Source organism: Grammomys surdaster, unplaced genomic scaffold (genome assembly GCF_004785775.1).
Source record: "Grammomys surdaster isolate TR1022 unplaced genomic scaffold, NIH_TR_1.0 63, whole genome shotgun sequence".
Taxonomy (NCBI): domain Eukaryota; kingdom Metazoa; phylum Chordata; class Mammalia; order Rodentia; family Muridae; genus Grammomys; species Grammomys surdaster.
Window position 1 is genome coordinate 23,574,937 of NW_021604565.1, and position 21,497 is coordinate 23,596,433.

At 34.5% G+C, this 21,497-nt stretch overlaps 1 protein-coding gene across 3 annotated transcripts in view; it reads right to left on the bottom strand.

Annotated features, from left to right (window-relative positions):
- Csmd3 (CUB and Sushi multiple domains 3) overlaps nucleotides 1-21,497 on the bottom strand; it is a 1,130,934-nt gene that overhangs the window by 23,311 nt on the left and 1,086,126 nt on the right. For all 3 annotated transcript variants that reach the window (XM_028765583.1, XM_028765601.1, XM_028765593.1), the window contains 5 exons: nucleotides 16,594-16,773; nucleotides 14,988-15,161; nucleotides 7,666-7,839; nucleotides 5,830-5,903; nucleotides 1,141-1,252 (listed from right to left, as the gene is read on the bottom strand). In XM_028765583.1, the coding sequence (XP_028621416.1) occupies nucleotides 1,141-1,252; nucleotides 5,830-5,903; nucleotides 7,666-7,839; nucleotides 14,988-15,161; nucleotides 16,594-16,773 (714 nt within the window). The remainder of the gene's footprint in view (nucleotides 1-1,140; nucleotides 1,253-5,829; nucleotides 5,904-7,665; nucleotides 7,840-14,987; nucleotides 15,162-16,593; nucleotides 16,774-21,497) is intronic.

The window sequence follows — 21,497 nt, forward strand, 5'->3', positions numbered from 1 at the left end:
TTTGTTTAAAAATGTGTGAAAAAATGTGTGTGGGAGATGTTAAAAATAAATAAAGGAAAATGGAAAGGAAAGAAAGAAATCAAGAAGGAAGAACGAAAGAAAGACAGAAAGTCAGAAATAAAGAAAACTGACTCTGATAATTTACCCTCCTAAATTCACACTGTAGCACAATCCTGGAGAGTCACAAAGAACAGTAATGTTTTAAAAAATTATAAGACTCTGAAGTAAATTTTTTCACAAGCTTATGTTTTCTATATAATTTCTTGCCAAAGTAGCCATGTTGCTGGATTCAAATTCTTCTATACTGAGGCTACACTGAGGAACTCTCTTTGAAGAATTTTGCCATAATTAGATATAAGCCAAGCAGTAAAGTCATGATTCGTGTTCTATATAAGCAATTAATTCAAGGAGGATCCCCTTTTTATTGTGACATCCTGCCAAAGTTTGAGGAAATCCAGAGTATGTTGTATTAAAATCTAACTTCATAATTGAAACTGATGAGTGTTAGTATTTTCATATACTTTATATTTTTCTTGTTGTTATCCTTTGCAAGAGATTTAGAATTTAAAATATGGGAGAGAAAAGAGAGTATTAGAAGAAATGAAGTACAAGTGTCTGTATAGCTTAATTTATTTCAAAATGTACATCCAAACATCAATTAGTGACTCTAAAACTGGTTAGATGATTCTGAAAAGTTCTTTCCTATCATTCATTTTATTGTTCTAGTTTGCCTCATATTATCTGAAAACCTCTTCACATGTCATTAAAAGTCACTATGATTTACTAATGTATAACATCTTTTATTTCATAGTATTTAAATTTTGAGTGCATACCCAGGAAACAAGAAAGTAATCATCATTTAAAACATCAGATGATCAAATTCACACCACTATAAGAACTTTTGCCCAAAGAACAAAATTGTACCTCCTGAGTTCTGGCTACTTTAGAAACGCTGCGTTCCAATGACCATGGGATTTTGATACAAGACTAAAATTATAGAAAGGAAATATATTTTTCACTAATCTAAAACAATGTTATATGTGTCTTATGCAGACAAAAATTAATTTCCATTGTTGGAATAAAAATGTGGTGTATGAACTCAGATCCATGATACATGTCATATAAGTATACAATCCTTACGTATGCACTCAGGTTGAATTCCACTCCATGTCAGGTCAGGAAGGCAAGTTCTTGTTGTAGATCCTTGAAGCAGGTGTCCCTTTTTGCAGTGGAACTGAACAACACTTCCTACCTATAGTAAATGGCATAAAAGTCAAAATGTAATTCCAAAACTAGCACTAAATAGAAAACTACATGAATAAAACATATTTTGAGAAGAAATCTGTAGGACAGAATTTAAGGAGTGCTTGTTGAGTAAGCATTTATGAATCACTCAGTTGGATTTTCAACACAGATCATGAGACCCACAAAGCTTGGCCATTGTACAGGACAGAATATAATCTGAGTACTAAGTAGGTTAATGAGAGTTGAGGACCATCTTTAATCCCATTTGGAGTTGAAGGTCAGCCTAGACTTCACACGACCTTTTTCTGAAAACAAATAAAAATGATAAAAACTTGATGAAAAACTTGCAGAAGTGAGCACATCATCTGTTTCATGGCATGGTGAAGAATACACTTAATTGATTGCTGTGGATAATTCAAATAAGTAAGAAACAAGGTCAGGGAAAGACTTGTACACTAGGATGCAGCAGAATTGATTGGAGAATCAGTTGTGAAGAGAATTAGCTCTGAAGTGTCTCAGAAGGCAAGTGGATGAGTAACAAATAGCTTTAATTCTAGTTATTAAGTTGGCACTACCTTTTAGATTTAGTGTAAACATACTAAATTCCTCTTTGGCAGTGAAACTAGGAAACAAGTCCTTAACACATAATATATTACAAGGAAAAATTAATTAGTTTTATCAAAGGATTAGTAGTGGATGACCAGACAAGCGGTTCTTACTGTTGGTCTCTTTAGCTTTCCTGAAAAATAACCTGACAGAACTCAGTAAGTGATTTAGAAATTATCTCTTAGGTCCTGCTTTCTCCTATTATTACTATCTATGTTAGTCCTGAAATTCTTAGTTTAAGGAATAAATAATAAATAAAATATTTTAACTGAACTATATGTATATGTGTTATAACTTATATTAGTATATTTATTATTTCAGGTATTAAAATATGACTCAATATGTTTCCCTAAATCAGTATGCAAAGATACTAATTTCAACTGCAAACTGGGCATCAACATCATTATTTGATAGGTTATCTTAGAATTAAATATCTAAAGAGTCAAACTGAAAATAGTTCATAGCTATAATTACTTTATGAAATGAACACTGAATCCAAATAATGTATCTTCCCATGCCCAGTGGGTTATAAAGCAGTTAATGAAAAATGTGTTCATGGCTCTTAATCCATAATTGATCTCGATGATTTATCAATCATTTTGACAGCTATTCTTTCCCAGCCTCCTGGTCACTATTGAAAATTAATTTATTCTCATTTGTAAACTTCTGAGTAGAAAATATTATTATTGGACAAGGTTATTTTCAGATTATTATTTCATTATCTGTATCAATAGGTATTCAAATGTTAATAATAAAATCTATATCCCCCCTACAAAAGCAAAATAGTGAAATTAAAGAATACAGAAATTAAAAATATTATCTTGGCTTGAATAGCTCAGCCATTCTTAACTTTGTCTTTCATTTCTCTGAAATTAGTTTTCTATTGGTTTAAATTTACTTCCTCACAATGAGATACTTGTCAAGCCAAGGTGAATAGAAAGATTCAATTGGACAGTGGGCATCTGGGAATTTGTTTTGGGTTTTTTTTTTGTCATTGTTTGTTTGTTTTCCCAGTGCTTGAGAATGAATCTAGGGCTTCATTCATGTCAGAAGAATGTTCTGTCACTGAGCTGTACCTCAGACTGCTTTTGCTAAGACAAATATTTTATGTATGAGGTTTTTATATAAACAAAGGTGACATCCTCTTGGAAACATGCCCAGTGAATATTAATATACAGACATAGAGTAGAATAAAAAAAATTGTATGCTCTTCTCCAATGCCTAGTTTCTATGCTTAGGTTAGATCATTATCAGTAACTTGCATATACCAATACATGATGTATAGTGTCTTAGTGTGTGTGGTTTTTGCTATTTTCAAGTAGGAATTTTTTTCTCAACTCAGAAATATAACATTTACATATGAAAACTATTTATTTTCATCTTCTAATAAAATATCAATAAACTACTATATCTTTGTATTGTATCAGTTCTATATACTTAGTGAACATATTTAGTGAACATATTAATTTGCTTATGTTAATGCATATTGACCATATCCTTGTAAGAAATTTCAGGCCCTTAATTTAACCTTTTCAGTATGTTTTAATTTTAATGAACACTGATACAAAATTAATACTACTTGAAAACCCACATGTGTCTAGGTAGACTATAAGAAAATAAAACATATGTATCACTTCACATAATAGATTTCAAGGTTATATTAACTGATATTTTTCAATGATAATAAAAATAAAATTAAAAATTCTGAGTTAATGGCCCTGCTCCTTTGTTATATTGCTACTCAGAATTCAAATATTCCCTTTCCATTATCTCAAATGATATTTGGAAAAAGACTTATAGTTCTTAAAGAATCGGGCACATTTAAAGGACAGTTACTTATATCAATGTTTCATAAGACTGGCAAGAAGGCTCAGTGAGTAATGGTTTTGCTGCCAAGCCTGATGACTCCCTAGGACGCTTATTATATTAGGAAAGAATGACTACTTGCAAATTGTCTTCTGATCTTTAAAGTTGTCCTGGTAACCTACATTCCACACTTAAATAAATGTATTAAAATGTCATGGCTGCTCCTTTAATGAATGTTTTGTTTAATCCTAACACATAGGAGACATACCTACCACTTTGGCCTATCACTTAGGCCAGCCAGAGTTACAAAGTAGAATCGTGAGAGACAGATATATGCTTGGCTAGCATCATTTTCTTTTGTCTTTGTACTGATATCTAATGCTGTATAACAAGTACCCTTTTTATGTGCAATTAGATCAATTAATAACAGCCTTTTATAGAGGTATATGGATAAGTTCTCTAAAATCCCTATGTTACAAAGACAGAAGCATGCTTTTACAGTTTTGTATTATCTGAACCATACTGAAGCAAACCTGAAGAATTGAAAACACTCTGAAATCAATGTTCATACTGTGCCTTAAAACTAGATAAGTGGAAACTATTTTTAGCAACAAAAATATGTCACTTTAGATGAGCCCTTCCTTTAGAAATGGACATTTTTCAGGTTCACACTGAATTTTCCTCAGCATCACACAATTTAGAAAAGCCTGTCACAGAAAGCCACTGGGTAATGTGTAAATGGTCTATTTCCTTCTGGAATCAGCATGTGCTTTGGCTCCCCTTTGACCCTTGTAACGAAAAACTTGCTGAATATATATATGCAATCTAAATTTGAAAAAAGGGGAAAAAAAGTAAATCACACATGAACAGGCATGCTGAATGATTCCAATAAGACAACTCAACTATGAATTTTAAAATCCCAGGTTAGGGAGAGATTGTTTTTTCAAAATTTACTATATTAATAATTGACATATTAAATAAGCATTTTTCCACAACTGGGCCTTGCTTTCTGTATTTCTTCTTTAGACGCTTGTTTCACTTTTCCTCCCAGCTCCCTCATCTTCCTGTAAAATTCCCTTGCTCATTTATGTAACTCCTCACTCTCTATGTGCTGCTTAGGGATTTCCTGATACTCACGACTACCAGTTTCCTACGTGTCTTACTCCCAAGTTCAATTTGCAGGTTTTCTAGAAATTAATTTTCATTTTCTCTAACCACAATCCCTTTCTTACAGAATTCACGTGTTTATGAATGCAAATATGAATTTGCCATTGTTTTTGATGTATGTCAATCAAAAGTATATAAACTCATGAAGCATCTGTGACTAACTTTTGGCCAACTTTCTTACAGAATAGTTATATCTACTTAAAGTCCTCAGTGGAATTCAGCATGATAGCAATAACTACAATTGCACACATGGAAGGCTGAAACAATAGAAACATGAGTTTGAACCTGATGTAGAATGTATAGTAAAATTTAGTCTCAAGAAAATGAGAGAAAGAAGAAAAGAAAGGAAGAAATAAAGGAAGAAAGAGATGGAGGAAGGGAGATAGGAATACAAATAAAAGAAAAGAGAGAAGAGAAAATGAAAAAGGAAAAAGAAAATTTAACAAAAGACAGAAGAAAAGCATAGGCATTTAAAATTTCTCTGAAATATTTTTTTTCTTTCATGATAGCAGGTCTGAGTCAGGTAAAATACAACCTTAAAGCAGGTATAATTTTAATTTCCCTGCTGGATAAGAATTCTGAAGACTTTTCACATATTGATTGACCATTTGCATTTCTTGCATTGAGAATCATCTATTCATTAGCTCATTCAGCTGTAAAGAAGAATGAAATTATGATATTTTGCAGGAAAGTGGATAAAATAAGAAATCATTATATGAAGAGAAGTTCAGCTTTGACAAACAATGCCTGTTTTCTTTCATATGTGGAGAATAGAATTAAATAGTGTACATAGGTAATGAAAGAGATAAGCTACACATGTTATAAAATCACAGGTCATAATCTATTTTGGGAAAGGAACGGGTACAACAAGAGAGAGAGGCTGGGAATAAGGAAGTGTGGTAGGGCCTAGGCTTAATACATTACTATAATATATGTAATAAAATATCAAAATAAAATTTATTTCATGCTATGCTAAACAGAACCTAATAATTAAATTATACCTACTTGAAATCCAAATGTATTGTTTTGAGATCCATGCCTTGGTACCCCGGGGTTTTCACAGGATGTTCTAGTAGGTTCTAAAGTAAACAATTAAAAAGATAACACTCTTTGGTGATAACACTCACAATAGTTGAAACCAAATGCATGAAACTTGTGCATGTCCCAGTCAAACAAAATCCCACCATGGAGATGGAAGTTGGAGACACAATCCCAACCTTATCAGTACAGCAGTATAGCTGTTAGCAGTCATTATCTGCTCTAAGACTGAATGATAGTTTTCCCTGGGAAAGTAGCAACTGGCCTAACAGCCAAGTTTCACTGAATCCCTACTTCCAAGAAATTTGGGGCAGTACAGGTTGGTCACACTGGGTCATTTTAAAAAATGACATAATGTTGTATGAATAAGGAAGAGATGATGGATCTTGGAAGAGTTGCAGAGTTGAAGATGGTGGCCTTGGTTCAGGAGGTATGTCACTGTGGATTTTCCTTGAAAGTTTAAAGATTCAAACCCTTTCTTGTTCACTCTTTCTGCTTTCTGCTTGTAATTCAAGATTGGAACTACTGCTCGACAGAGTATGCCTGCTATTTGTTGCCTTAACAATTCTGCCCCCAAGAAGTACCCTTATTCCTTCCCAACCATAATTCCAAGTAGTCTCTTTCTTCTGTAAGTTGCCTTGAACATTGTGTTTTATCAGATCAATGGGAAAGTAATTAATATACAGATAACAAACTCTCAAAAAAAGGCGGGGGAGAAAATTTCTGTAACTATGTACACTCCTCTCATGCAAGTCAATCTTAAATAATCTTGGACTTAGCAAATGTACTCTTGGTAATAATATCAAACATAATGCTAACAGTCCCTCCCAGTAAGCATCAGCTTCCTAATCTTAAAGCAAGAATTTCAGGATGAGGCTGAAGAAACAGCTCAGTGACTAAGAGACTACATTAGCTTATATAGGACCTGATTCAGCGACTACCATAAATATCCAGACTCTGACAACAGACTGTAACTCCAGCTCTTGGAATATTGGACATTTGTGACCTCTGCTAGCTCTGCTATCACACTGACATACCCACATGCAGACACCCACACATACACATATTTAAAAATACATCTTTAAAAGAAGAAATTCAACTTGACTTCATTTATATGCATTATGTCGCTTTGAAACTTTGAAACTTTTGTCAGAAAAAAAGTACTTGATATCAAACTCACTCTTTAAATTAAAAGTTAAAGAAAATACTGTATATTCAAGAAATTCATGTGTATGGAATGTTTGCTTGAGATATAAGATAGAGCTATATTCTCATGAAAAAGGAAAAGCTATTCATGGAAACAGGATTGATTTTGGAGTGTCCTGATACTTGTAGGTCATTCATGTTTGGGAATGATAGGGCTGGTCATCTGAGTTGACTAGTTGTATGGAGGCTACTAAGTGGATTTCTTAAGTGTGGCATTCAGTGTTAGAATCACTGATATATATGTATTGTCCTTCAAATATCTCTACATTTGGAGCAGTTTTCATTTCCTATGAATGTGTTTTATTATCTAAAATATTTTAAAATAATATTACTTAATAATGCTACTGTTCTGACATGTTTTTCTTTTTCATTAAACTTATGGATGACAAAATCATTTCAGTATTAGTTCTGGAAGTTTAAAATAATAAAAAAAATCATGAAATGGTCCACTTGTATTCATTCTCTGTACTTTCTAAAAGGTTCTAATATATATATATTTAACCACCTATACCACTTACATGGTAACACAAGCATTAAATGTTCTTCCCAGATATTATTGTGCAATTACAGCATATAACCAGCCTTTATAAGAATTACCTATGCAGTGGGGTGATGAGCCACTCCAGGTGCCATCAGTTTGGCATAATCTTGTGCTTGATCCCACTAGTATGAAGGGAGAATTGCAGCTGAATGAAACCTCAGACTGGTATATAAAGCTTTTGCCTTCTCGTTTTCCTTGGGAAGGTATACCAGGATCACCACAAAACTTTGCTAGAAGTTAAAATGGAGATATTTATCACAAACATAATAGATACTGTACAGTAAATAAATTTTGAAAATCATGAAAATTAACTGGAATATTACACTAACCTGATATCTATGATAACCTATACCAGGGAAATCTTGCAACTTCTTTCTAGTTTATATAGAGAGTATAGTGTTTAAGAACATAGAATATTTAAATAATTAGTCTGAAGTGTTTGCTCTGTTTACCATGCTAGTTAGTAAATGTCAAATGGTATACACTTTTTAACTTAAATAGATCAAAGTCAAACAATAAACCTCCAGTTACATGTTGCAAAGTTGTAATCTACTCTTGAAATAACATATGTCTCAAAGGTAGCAGTAATAGGTCTAAAAGGTGTTAATAATAAGCTCTAATGGTTAAAGCATAATAAAGCCTGCACTATTTTTCAAATATGCTTGCATGTATAGGCACATGTACACACATATGCATAGTCATACACATACATGCACAAACACAAATACACACAAACATAAGGACATATGTATTGTATCTGTTTATTGTATGCTGAGCACTGAAATGTGCATACCAATATGTTTTTAAACTTAAAAGATTAATTCAAATTTAAGTTAAATTTAAAATACTTTTTCTTTCTGATTCTTTCATGTTTCCCACATATTCTCCAGGATTTTTAATGTGCTGCAGTTGTGATGTTAAAGTTTTGTTATTTGTTTTTCTACTTCACATATTCATCTATTTTTATATAAATATTTTTTCACTTGGGAGAAAAATTTTATTGTTTTCTGCTATTTACATTTACTTTAATACCTTTTATTGAATTTCCTTTTGAAATATTAATATATATTTAATATAATACATTAAGTATATCTTGAGTACTCTGATCAGAACCCTCTCGAACCTCCCTCCTACCCCAATTAACTACTTTCTAATCTCTTACCTATTTTCATGCTTATATTTGTTGATATATTGGTTGAACGACTAGGATATTATATGCTTTTAAACTGAATTTAGCAGAATTTACTGTGTAACAATAGGTTTGGAACTATCCTTCAATCCCTAATACTTTCCCAAGGTACAAAACTGATGACATGACTATGCCCTCCCTGGAATCTGTCAATAGACAATATTTCAAAATATGCTATAAAGCCCCTAACTGACCCAAAATTGATTAATTATAGGGTCACGCGTATGTACACCTAAATATAAAAATATTTGAATGGCTTCCTCTTCAATATACTAACAAAATACCTAAAAGAAAAGTAAGCTAGTTCCTTGTATTAGTCTGCATTCTCTAGAAGAACAAAATAGAATTTACCACACACACAAATATATATATATATAATAAAATTTGTAGTACATATATCCATATATATGGATTATCTGATATATATGTATATATAATAAATTCTATATTTATATTTCTATATTTGTATATATAACAAATACCCCGTGTGTGTGTGTGTGTGTGTGTGTGTGTGTGTGTATGGTATTCATTAGAAGTAATTACAAGCTGTGGTCCAGCTAATCAATCAATGGCTATCTAGCAATGGAAGTTCCAAAGATCCAGTTGTTGTTTAGTCTGCAAAACTGTATGTCTAAGCTGGTCTTCAGAATCATGAAGAAGCAGGTTCTAATGCTGGTAAAATGGATTTGCCAGTGAGAGTGAGAATGAGCAAGGAAGCAAAGAGGGAAATCTTCTTCTTCCATGTTCTTTATATAAGCTGCAACCAGAAGGTGTTGCCCAGAATAAACATGTATCTTCCTGCCTAAAAATATCTGGATTAAAAGTGATGTTCCCTCTTCAAATAATTTAATTTTAAAAAGTCTCTCATATGTGTACTTTGGCTACCAAGTTGACAGTCAAAAATAGCTTTTATAATATGCAAATAAACATGCATGCAATCTTCTGAGTTTGTTTACTGTTACTTATATGTTTAGGACCTTAGGTCTAACCACTTAGCATTGAAAAACCACTTTACAGGTCTCAAGCCTCCTATGTTCCATGGCTTGTGTCATTTTCTTTCTCTCCAGAAAGCCATATTTTCCATCTTTAAAGCTCTACAAAAGGGCAATTACTTGTTTTTCTTTGAGTGTAATTCTCCCAATTGATTAGCTGTACCAAAGGTCCATATGAGTCATACAGCCATAAAAATCAGTTTTCCTGTGCTTCCCAATATGAGTCAGGCTATTTCGTGACATTGGCTTATCTGTGCTTCCCATTAAGATCATCTTGTCTGGTGATTCAAGGTTGCCACCTGGCCCATGCTAATTTCCGACACAATTAACCCATTATATTTAATTCATCCAACCGAACAGGAGCACCTCTGACCCTCTAAGTTCTGGCATAAGAAAAAGAATGACCAAAGGTCCAAAGGTCCTAAAATATACTGGTGACCCTCTCGCCTTTTTACAGGATTAGTGATGGGCATGTTTTTATGCCTTCCCACTCTCTAGTATTAGCTATAATATAGGGTGCCCATTTTAGCATTGCAATTGGTCTGATCCTTAAAACATCCCTCATCAACACTAAGCTAAGGAATATCAGGCATCTTCAATACCTTTTAAGAACATATTTTAACACATGATTCAGCCAATAATTCAAATAAATTTTTGATAACTTTTCCAGATGTTCAAGCTTCCATATTAAACCTAGAATCCCCTCAAGAGGCTATATCAGTAAATTCAGACTGATCCAGTTTTATGTTCCTTCCACAATTATATGCCACTCTTAAAATCCATTCCCATGAATATTTCCCAGCCTACTGCTTGAATGAATTCACAAAGCTATTTAGTAGTGTAGCATGCCTCCTCTTGGACTGCATTCTCTACCTCCACTCTTGGAGGCTGCTTAGCCTTTCTTCTGGTTATGGTCTAGAGACAAGTATTGTTGGGCTATGGGAGACATCAGTAGAGCCTTGCCTGGAAAATCTGTCAGGGAAAGTCACTGCTGGTTTAGCAGACAGTGATTGATTATTTTCCTTGGTAAAATGCAGAAAGAGACAATATTCCAGGAGGTAGTGTGGGATTATATCTTCTGTTGAGTGAGTAGAGACTACTTCATCAATATGCTACTTCACAATATGCTCATGTTAGAAGTTGTTTTGTTTTATCATGAAGGATATTTTGTTCTTTTGTCAATTTATCTAAGATGTTAGGAGCAACCAACCAATATTGTCATTTTTCTTATTTTCCACAATTAGTAAAAGTTTTATATAGAGAGTCACCAAGTCAACAGTTGATGAATTAGGACAGTCATATGCATTTGTCTCCTTAATTTTGTAAAATAGTTCATATCATGAGCTTTCAGTATTTTAAGCTTCAGGAAAAAATTTCAGTAACTTGAGAGGCTTCAGTAGATATAGGAATTGTTTGAGAATTGGAAAGCCTATTCAAGATGCTTAAAAAGAATTCATTCTTATACTTCTGTTACTATAGGGTGAAAACTGATACCAGAATCTGATTAGTTCTTTAGATAATCATAAATTCTAGTATGAGTCTATTTGTCCTTAAATAGAGATATAGTTATAGACACAAATATAGATATTTAAAGACTTTATTTCTACCTTTATGAGAAATGTATATATAGTAAACCCTTTGTGTTCAGATTTTAGTGATGTGTTTCAACAACATCTTTGTTATGTTTGGGTTAATCAGTAGATGCTAAGAAATTGCTTTGAGATCATTTGAACCTTGATGTAAATGTCTCCCTGGAAAGTTTGCACTTGACTATGGCTAGCCATAATTTAAAAGGTCTGAGATTTGTGTGGGTTGTTTGCTCTCTCAGGCAGCAAGGACAAGATAAATTTGGTATTTGGAAACTTCTAACATTTAAATAAACTAACTGGAATATGCTAGCTTGGTGCCAGTTTTTCCAGGAAGGCTGAAGCCTATGGGGAAAATGAAGACTTGGCATCTTGGTAAGCTTCTCTCTCCACTATAGCACATATGACAAAAATCATATCATATATCATAGAAAATATATATATTGGGCTGTAGCATGTTCAAGGGCACGGGTCCTGTTGGGCTGAACGTGAGTCTATCGTCTGCTGCCCCAAGGGGCTGGTGCTGTAGCTCAGGAAGGCAGAGGCATGGGAATTTGACTGTGCTCACTCATAGCGCAGGGCTATGAGAAGCCACAGGGCTGGTTGGAGAGAACACAGTCTGGAACCCTACAGGGGCCAGAGCTCTTAGGTTGAGTGTCCCCAGGCCAGGAGGCAGCTGAGGACTGACTGGTCTCAAGCCCTTGGGCTCTCGGGAGCTGCTGATAGGTCAAGGAGGGACCGATATGGGGTGTACAGGCTGGATCAACCGGCATCCGAAGGGGCTAGGTGGATGAGCACTGACAGCGTCCAACAGGGAAGAGAGACTTGATCATGGCAACTCACTTTGCTGAGTCATGGCAGGCTTGGCTACCCCTCCTGAGTTGGCAGCCTCCATAACTGGAACACAGAGAGCTCAGTGGTGGGAGGTTAGATGGTGGCTTGATAGCTGAAGACCTTCTCCAAGGTTCCCCACGGTGGGCTCCAAAAAGGAGAGGTAGTCCATGGTCTTAAAATATAGTCTTAAGATTTTTATTGTCATGGTGGAAAATGGATGAAGCTATACCCCATATTCTCAGAGTGGGCCTGAGGTTAAATACCTTCTGCAAGGAGGAGGGTCTGGGAAGGAATGCTTAATTGGCTATGCTCCTCTGGCCTTTAGGTATCTTATGACCATGGAGATGTGTTGAGGCTCTTAGGCATGTAGTCATGCCTTCTACCTGTACTACCTGACTGATGGTCACAAATCTCTCTTTGGGAGGGGCTGTAGAGGGCTGTGGTTATGTGAAAGGAACCAGGGGTCCCAGGAGGAACCGAACTCCTACTGTCCCTTTAGGGTCTCTGGGGATAAAGGCCTGAGCTCAACCAGGTACCCAGCTGCTTCTTACAGACCCCCCCCCCATTCTATTAGAATGGCTCATAGGCTATGGTCCATCTACACAATCGAGTAGCTATTCAGTTTATAAGGCTGGGTGGCTCAAGTAGTTCTTCAGTATGCATCAGAATCCTCAAGCAGTAGGCTAGAATGCTAGTGAAAAAATGGACTTGCCAGCAAGAAGGAGAACAAGCAGGCAGAGAGGGCAAGCTTCCTTCTTTCATAGAATTTACATAGGCTGCCACCGTCAATTGTGGCCCAGATTAAAGGTAGTTGTTTAAATCTCAAAAGATCCAGATTAAAAAGTGGATTTTCCCACTTCAAGTGATTTAACAAAGACAAGACAAAACAAAACAATTAACAACAAAGAAGTACTTCCTCGCTTGCTACGAAGCTACTTTGGTTTAACTAAGACAAGTACTATTCTAGATACTTTACAGAATTTGGATATATTCATAGACATACTGAAAATACTCATCTCCATGTGCTTTTAATGCATGTCTGGAGGAAGCAAGCAATCATCATAAGTAAAAAAGAAAGCAAAGGTAACATATGGTAAGGCAATCAGTACAATGAGGAAAATAATTCAAAGGAAGGATAGTCTTTGTGTGTGGTGTGTGATGGAAGATGAAATTGTATATCAAATAGTATAGTAATGCTCTTTCTGGCTGGTGCAGAACCAGCACTCTGTAGTCATCAAATAGGCATGTATGACTGTCATAAGATGAGCCTGAAGAAGACTTGTCGGTGACGAGAACAAGTAGGGTTAAATCTACCAGTCATTGGACCTATACAGAAAACATTCATTTTTCTTTTGTATCAGTGAAAGAAGTGTAACATGTAATTATTTTAATCATTTGAGAACATATTCCATTTCTAATATGACAATTTATAACCTGAAAATTAGTTTCCCTGTGAAAGAAACAAAAAGCAACCATAACAGGCACATTACATGGCTTTCCATTAGGTTGTTTTAAATTATATCATCCAAATGAAGACATGCCTAAGTGTGATTAGGACTTTAACTGGAGCATGTAATCTAAGACAGCAGAAAAATCTAAATAGTTCAACATGGTAGTAAGAATGAGTATTTACCTGCACTCTGGATCAACACAGTCTACTGGTAAGTATTCAAAAAAGAAACCTCAATGAAATTAAGGAGTTAATTATAAACCCCAATTTTCAAAGATAGTTTTAAGACAACTTATTTTATTTCATAAAATAATTTAAAATAATATGAAGAATTTAAATAATATTATTTAAAATAGAATAGAGTCAAATAAGGAAAAATAGTTTAATAACTCTTGGCTTAAGGGTTCTACCACTGCTGCTGCTGTTGCTGCTGCTGCTGCTGCTACCTTCTATATACATTTTTCTTTTCCTTCTCCTAGTTTCAACAAAATCATCACTAAATCAATTTCTTCACACTCTTTGTCTCTTTGTGATTCTGTCTCTGTCTCTCTGTCTCTTTGTTTCTCTCTGTCTCTCGCTGTCTCTCTCTCTCTCTCTCTGTCTCTCTCTCTCTCTCTCTTTCGCTCTCTCCCCTTCCCTATTCCATTCTCTCTCACTTTCTATCTCACCCTAGAGATCAACTTTAGTAACTTGTTGACGCTAGACAAGTGGCACCTACTCAGGTTATTAAACTGCTAGATAGAAATTTTTCATTCACATCAAATCAGATCATTTTTTTCCTCTACAACTCTTTAACTCTCTCTGTGTAGAAGTATCTTTAAGCTGTGTGAACACATTGGTGTTTTCCAAGATGATCCACACTGTAAAAAGAATTTCAGGGGCTAATTAATGTGTCTTCCATCAACACTGTGGAAGTCTAGAAATATTGCCTAAGAAGAGCTTCTTTGATGCAATATTAGTTCATGCCTAACAAAATGCCATAGTAAATATAATTAGCTTTTCAATTTGATAAGTTAGTAATGTTTCTTAAGATGGTTTCTACTTTGAAGGAATTTAAAAAAAAAAAACAAGAATAATTTAGAAAATGCTTTTACTGAAATAAAGCACTTTGGTTCAAATATTTTGAACCAAACTGGAAAGAACATAATGACTAGAATAAGTGAAAAAAATAGCTACATTAATCAAAAGTGGCTTTTTAAATTTAAATCTTAATTGTGTACTTGTAGGGAGGTTAATCTCTTTGGGTACAGCCTAGCAAATTTGAAAGGTTTAAAAAACAAATGTTACTATAAAACATTATGGATATTATTGAAATGTTATTACTTACGTAAGCACTGTGGGACCTCTCCACTCCAGGTACCATTGCCTACACAGGTCAGAACGGCAGGAAAGGACAGCTCATATCCTGCAGAACAGATGTAGCTAATACTAAAGCCCCAGTCGAAATTTGTTCCTTCCAGCCTTCCATTAGAGATCTGGGGAGGAGTTGAGCAGGTAACAGCTGCAATTACATTAAAAGTAATTAGACACAGCTGTTGAAATACCCTCAGTGTGAAATAAATAAATAATTATCATTAAGAGCTGCATATGTGCTATTTAACCTTTTGGAGGACAATACAGTATGACATGCTTTATTCTCCTGTTAGTTTTCTTGCAAGATCACTAAAATTTAACCCTGAAGGACAATGTTTGCTGTTGGCAGCATAACGTCTCCTGGTTCTTTTTACAAGATTGCAAGTTTCCTGATACTGAAGGCAGATGCAGAGAGGGTGCCCTTCTATCTGCTATACTGCAATTGATGACAAATTTTTCTCTTTCATAATAATATTTACCAAGGACCTTGAGAGATACTGATAAGCTGGGTTCCTTGGCTAAATTTAGATTAAACATTGAAACCAGGGTTTTTTTAAAGTAGTTTTATAGCTCCTTTTTTCCAAATACAGACAAACTGTAACCATACAGTATTCAGTCTACATGCTGAAAATATACAGTTTCATATTTTAAAGCCTATCATATTTGTAAACACATAATTGATTTTAAAATTTAAGTTTGCTTAACTTGGGTTATCCCCAGGCATAGTCATGTTGAAAAAAAAAAGACAGAAATGAGAAGAAAAGGAAGGTAATAAACTTCTAAGCATGGAAATGAGAAGATTCTGTAAGGATGACTAACAATATGTACAAACACATTTTTGAGTTTGCTAATTTGTCAATTTTAATTATGCATATGAATGAATGTACAAAACAACTTATAAACCATAAATGTCTATGTGTGGATCACAATGCTGAACTGCATATACATTATAATTAATATGCACACAATAAAATGAAACTATACCTGATTTTACTTAGATAATGTAATACTAAGAAAACATAAAACCATTGCAATCACTATATTTGTAAAAATATGCATTGTGTATATACAAACTCATCAGTTATTAGACACACAAAGGGATACATTAATAGGAAACACCAATTATTAAAAATAAAGCTATCATAAAACTTCATTATGTGATGTAAAATTTCCTTAAATTCAAATATTAACATACCATTATTGACACTAGCTTTTCTAAGACTTTATTTTACCATCTGTAAAAGAATTGCCTTAAATAGCTGAGAAGATTAAAGTTACAACTTTCTCAGATGGCATTCTTTTAAAAATATCCACTAGTGTAAGCATTGGTGGTAAGCATGTACCAGACGGTGTTGTGTTTTGTTTCATGTTGTGCTTCTCACAAAACAAAATAAGTGTGATAAAGATACAATTTTAACATATCTACATGGTACAATAGGACTGGAAACTGTCCTATATTTGGTATCAAAAAAAAGGAACAGAAAACTGATATACTTAAATGAGGTGCATAAAGTTTGTTTATAAATAGGAAAATAAGTAATGGTTGTAACTTGGCAATATTGAAAGAAATATTTGGATACCTCTACATGTTGGCATGACTCCACTCCATGTGCCATTAGTTGTACATGTTCTGACTCTGGATCCATTTAACTCCATAGTATAGCCTGGCTGGCACATGTAAGAAACATTTTGCCCAACCACAAAATCATCTCCGTATCTCAATCCATTGGCTGGTATACCCGGGTCTCCACAACTAATGACTATCAATACCAAATGAGAAGGACAGATGGTTAACATGCCCCATATTTAATATCCAGTACTGAGCATACAATACCCTTAACATATATGGAGAGAAAATAGTTCCCATGCTCATTTTTAGCCATAAAACATAAGCATATGAATAACTAGAGAACACATTGATAGGTCTTGATTACAATAAAAATGACTTATTACAGATGTTGTGCATGTGGTTTAAAAATTGAGATTGAGACCAGATAGATAGATAGATAGATAGATAGATAGATAGATAGATAGACACACTAAATAGTTAATTTATTTTTAAAAAACTTGTTAAGATAAGATCAGATATTAAACTCATATGATATCTATGTTACTCTTTGTGGCAAAATTTCTCATATCAAATAGCTCATTGCCAACATAGGGTGAAAGACCACCCTGAAGAATTTGCAGTCCTCCATGGGGATGACCTTAGCCAAAATGCCCAACTAAAAGAAATGCAGAAACAAAAATGAAGCAGGGACTAAAGGAAAGGTCACCCAGTGACTAGCACAACTTGGGATCCATCCCATGGGTGGGTCCCAAACCCTGACACTATTCCTGATATTATGTTGTGTTTGCAGACAGGTGCCTAGAATGGCTATGTTCTGAGAGATTCTACCTGCAGATGACTGAGACAGATGCAGATACTCACACTCAACCATTGGATTGAGGTTGAGGACCTTATGGAAGAGTTAAGGGAAGGATTGAAGAAGCTGAAGCAGATATCAACTCCAGAGGAAGAACAACAGTGTCAACTAACCTAGACACCTGGGAACTCCTAGAGACTGAGCCACCAATCAAACAGCATGCAGAGTATGAGGCCACTGACACATACATAGCAGAGGACTGCCTTGTCTGGCCTCAATGGGAGAGGCTGCATCTACTGTAGAAACTTAATGCCCAAGGGAAAGAGGATGCCCCAGAAGCTGTGGAGGGGCATCAAAAGGGAGGGGAAAGGGGAGAAGAACTCTGGGAGGGGGGACTGGGAGGGTAGGCAACATTTGGGATACAAATATATAAGATAATTAATTTTAAAAAAATTTTCAGCCTCCATTGTAGAATGAATGTGCTAGAGGTTTTACAAATTTCCCTGTGAATCCAAATCTTTTGTTTTATTTAACTTTTTGTTGAAAATAGATTACTCTCTCATATAATACATACCAACTATAACCACATTTTCTCCTTTTTCCACTTTTCCTATCTCCTCAAAACTTTCCCTCTCCCACAGACCACTCCCCCTCTGTTTTCTCTTTAAGAAATCAGCAGTCTTCCAAGAGATAACAAAAAAACAGGACTAAAACAAGATACAGTAAGACACGGTAAAGCCCTCATATGGAGATTGGAGAAACCCACCCAATAGGAGTTAAAAAGTCCCCAAGAGCAGGAAGAGTCAGAGACACACCCGTTTCTACTGTTAGGAGCCCCATAAAAACATCAAGCTAACATCCATAACATATAGGCAAAAGACTCTATTGTATTGAAGTCTAGGAAAGAGATACATTGATTTGCTGTGGCATGAAGCTTAGTTATTGTATAATATTTAATTTTCCACATTTGCCCACACCACCACAATTAAAGTGGACAAGACTGTGGTGAGGATCTCTATCAGCCAGTGACAAAGCTGTCCATTCTTATACTGGCCTCACAGTACAAATGAAAATAGGGACCCCTGTCAGAGCAAGGGATACAAGTCTGTAAGTATCTGTTAGACTAGAACACCACCTAGGTCATAGGTCAAAGACAATAGTCTTCAGCTCATGCATATTATACTAGTGGGCTTCGGTTATAAATGACAAAAACTGAACAGATAGAGATCTGTTATTGCCATCAATGAGGACTGAATTCTAAGTGCAGAATCCTTATTCAACATGGGCTTTGTATCCACTGCAGGAAGGTATTGGTCATGCTGTATGCATATACAATAATTCATTTAAACTCTTACTAAAAAGGCTTTGAGGAACACTTTAGACAGCTGAGAAGCAGAGATCACACAAAACAGAATTCAGAAAAAAAACATAATAATAGATACTACGATGTCGTAAAAATGAAAATCGTTTTGAAGTATGGTCTTAAGAATGATTAGTTAATAAATTTGGGGTAGCTAAGAGAAAGTAAACTGCAAGTTATGCTCATGAGTTCATGTAAACAAAATATCACCTAGTATGGTTCATCCTGATTACTTAACCAAAATCTTCTTTTCTTAATAGGGTGAATAACTCCACAAGGTAAATATTTGCCTGAAAGCTACCCTCCCCTATCTCTTCCATTCTTTTCAAATTAACCTTTGCTAGAATTTGAAGATTCAAAGTTACTTACCTAGATTGAGTTGAGAAATAAAACATCACGACACTGTGATTACATTATATTTATAGTTTTCTATTATGATTCACTAATGTTAAGATTTTTATATGATTATACTCTTTAGTGCCTACAGAGTATTTAGAGTATGAATATTGACATTTCATCTGAAAAATAATATTTATGACATCTCATATATAATCCTTGACTTCTAAAGTTGTTCATATAATTCCAACTAGTTAAATTTAACCTAATTCTATTTTAAATTTTATCTTAAGGAAACTTTCCTTCCAATCAGTATCAATAAGAAAAAAAATATGTTAAAAACACAAAACAGATTTGGATAAAAAAACAAATAATTCTGCATCTTCCTAAAACTAATTCTTTTTATACCTTCCAAATTTATAGCCATATAAAAATGACAACAGACTTTAAATGTATTTAATTGTACTTTGAGTTTTTTCATGGTTTCACTCCATTCTTAATGGGGAAGAGGATATTAACAGAATCTTCAGAGTCTTGTTTGCTGGACAGGACATTTTACAGATTGAACTAGAATCTTAGAAAGAAGGAACAACTGTGGAGTTAGGAGGCTACATAAGCTTCTCACCACCAGAGAAGACAGAGGGGCTGTTTTGCCCAAACAATGGGAAGGACCTCTGAGCACTGCATCAGCAGGATGAATGAACATCTGACAATAAAAGCTTCAGAAGGGTTTGTTCCCTGATTTCCTAACAAAGTAAAGGCCAGTGGAAGATTCAATATCTTTAACAACAGTCTTTGTAAGCAGCACCTGCTTGGCCAGGCCAGTCATTCACTAGCAGCTTGTTTGTAACTACCAAAGGAAGCTTTGGTCTTTGTAGGTAAAACCTTAGAACAGTAACTCTTAGGGCTTTACTCTAAACTTAGAGAAATCAATAAGCCACAGTGAATGTTGTGGGTTTTCTATAGAAAATCTTCAGTAACCACCCAAATCCTGAAATATGCACATATATTAATTGATTACAAGACTGACATTTCTATCTCTTTGTATTCTTAGAGAATAGTATAGTGTGTCTATCACCATGCGAGATTAAATATTTATTTATAGAACTTATACACTCATGAGTTTAAAAGGAGTAATTAAATTGCCAGTTTAAAAAGAAACACAACAAAATCACATTGTTTTAAACAGTTCAATTAGTTTTGTGGAATTAGTCTCATTCCTTTTTATTTCGTTGATGCCTATTTGTTACTATTTATAGTAAGTCTAAAACACTTGATCTCTACACTACGAATAAAATATAAACGTTATAATTTATTTAATTTTGCCACTTTAGATCTAATTTTGGTTTAACTTCTCTTGTGCACATGTGACTGTGTACTTTGAAATATAATATCATGTTTCATAAGTTTCAATTTAATTAATTTTAATGGAATATGAAATAAATTTTTACATGTTTCACCCATTGGCCAAAATATTTCATTTAAATATTTTATATTCACTTATTCAAATATATATTTAAATTTATTTTATATAACCAAACTATTTTTTGTATTATTTCTTCTTCACTGTTATAGACAGTCCAGCAAGAAGCATGTTTGTTGACTCGTCAAGTACATAAGTGTTTTGTCAACATGAGAACATAACACTACTGTATCAACAAAATGATGTTAAAAGCATCTGTCACGTAACATGTCTAAACATATAATCTCTCAATTTGAATGTCTATTTCTTTCTGAAATCTCACAGAGAATATCGTAATCTCAATGTTGGCACTATTAATATACTGTTTCAGATAATTCCTGACTATGGTGGTGAGTTTTGTGCATTTGGAATATTCTGGAAGATGTCTAATAACTACATGCTTTCTCCTAATACAAGATTTATTTTGAGGTCTAACCATGAAAAAAATGTGTCCTGACTTTGACAAGTGTCTTCTAGGAAGTGAAAAAGCCAAGATCAAGACTGAAAATACTGAGATATAACACCCTTTCCTTCAAAGGAATTAGATCATATCTTAGCATCCATTTTCTCTGCTTTATTCCTTTCTTGGCAGATTAGCCCTAATTTTTTTTGTTGTTGTTGTTTAGGACTATCTCCTGTAAGAAGTAAAAAATAAAATGCCTGAAAGCTTTTATTATTCTGGGTTCATGACCAAGATACAGCAAGGGTCATTTTCCTGTTGGTGCTAGGAATTAAAAGCCTTAGAATCCTTATCACTCAACTTGATTTGTTAAATGTACTGTCTCTGTCTGAAATGAATAAGACCACCCAGGTATACGGCACTGGGCATTGGTCATTTTATAAGTGGAAATCCTAGTTCATAAGAGAGGAAGAGAAGGAGGGAGGGAGTGAGGGAAGGAGGGAGGGAGGGCAAGGGGGAGGGAGGGAGAGAAAGAGAGAGAGAGAGAGAGAGAGAGAGAG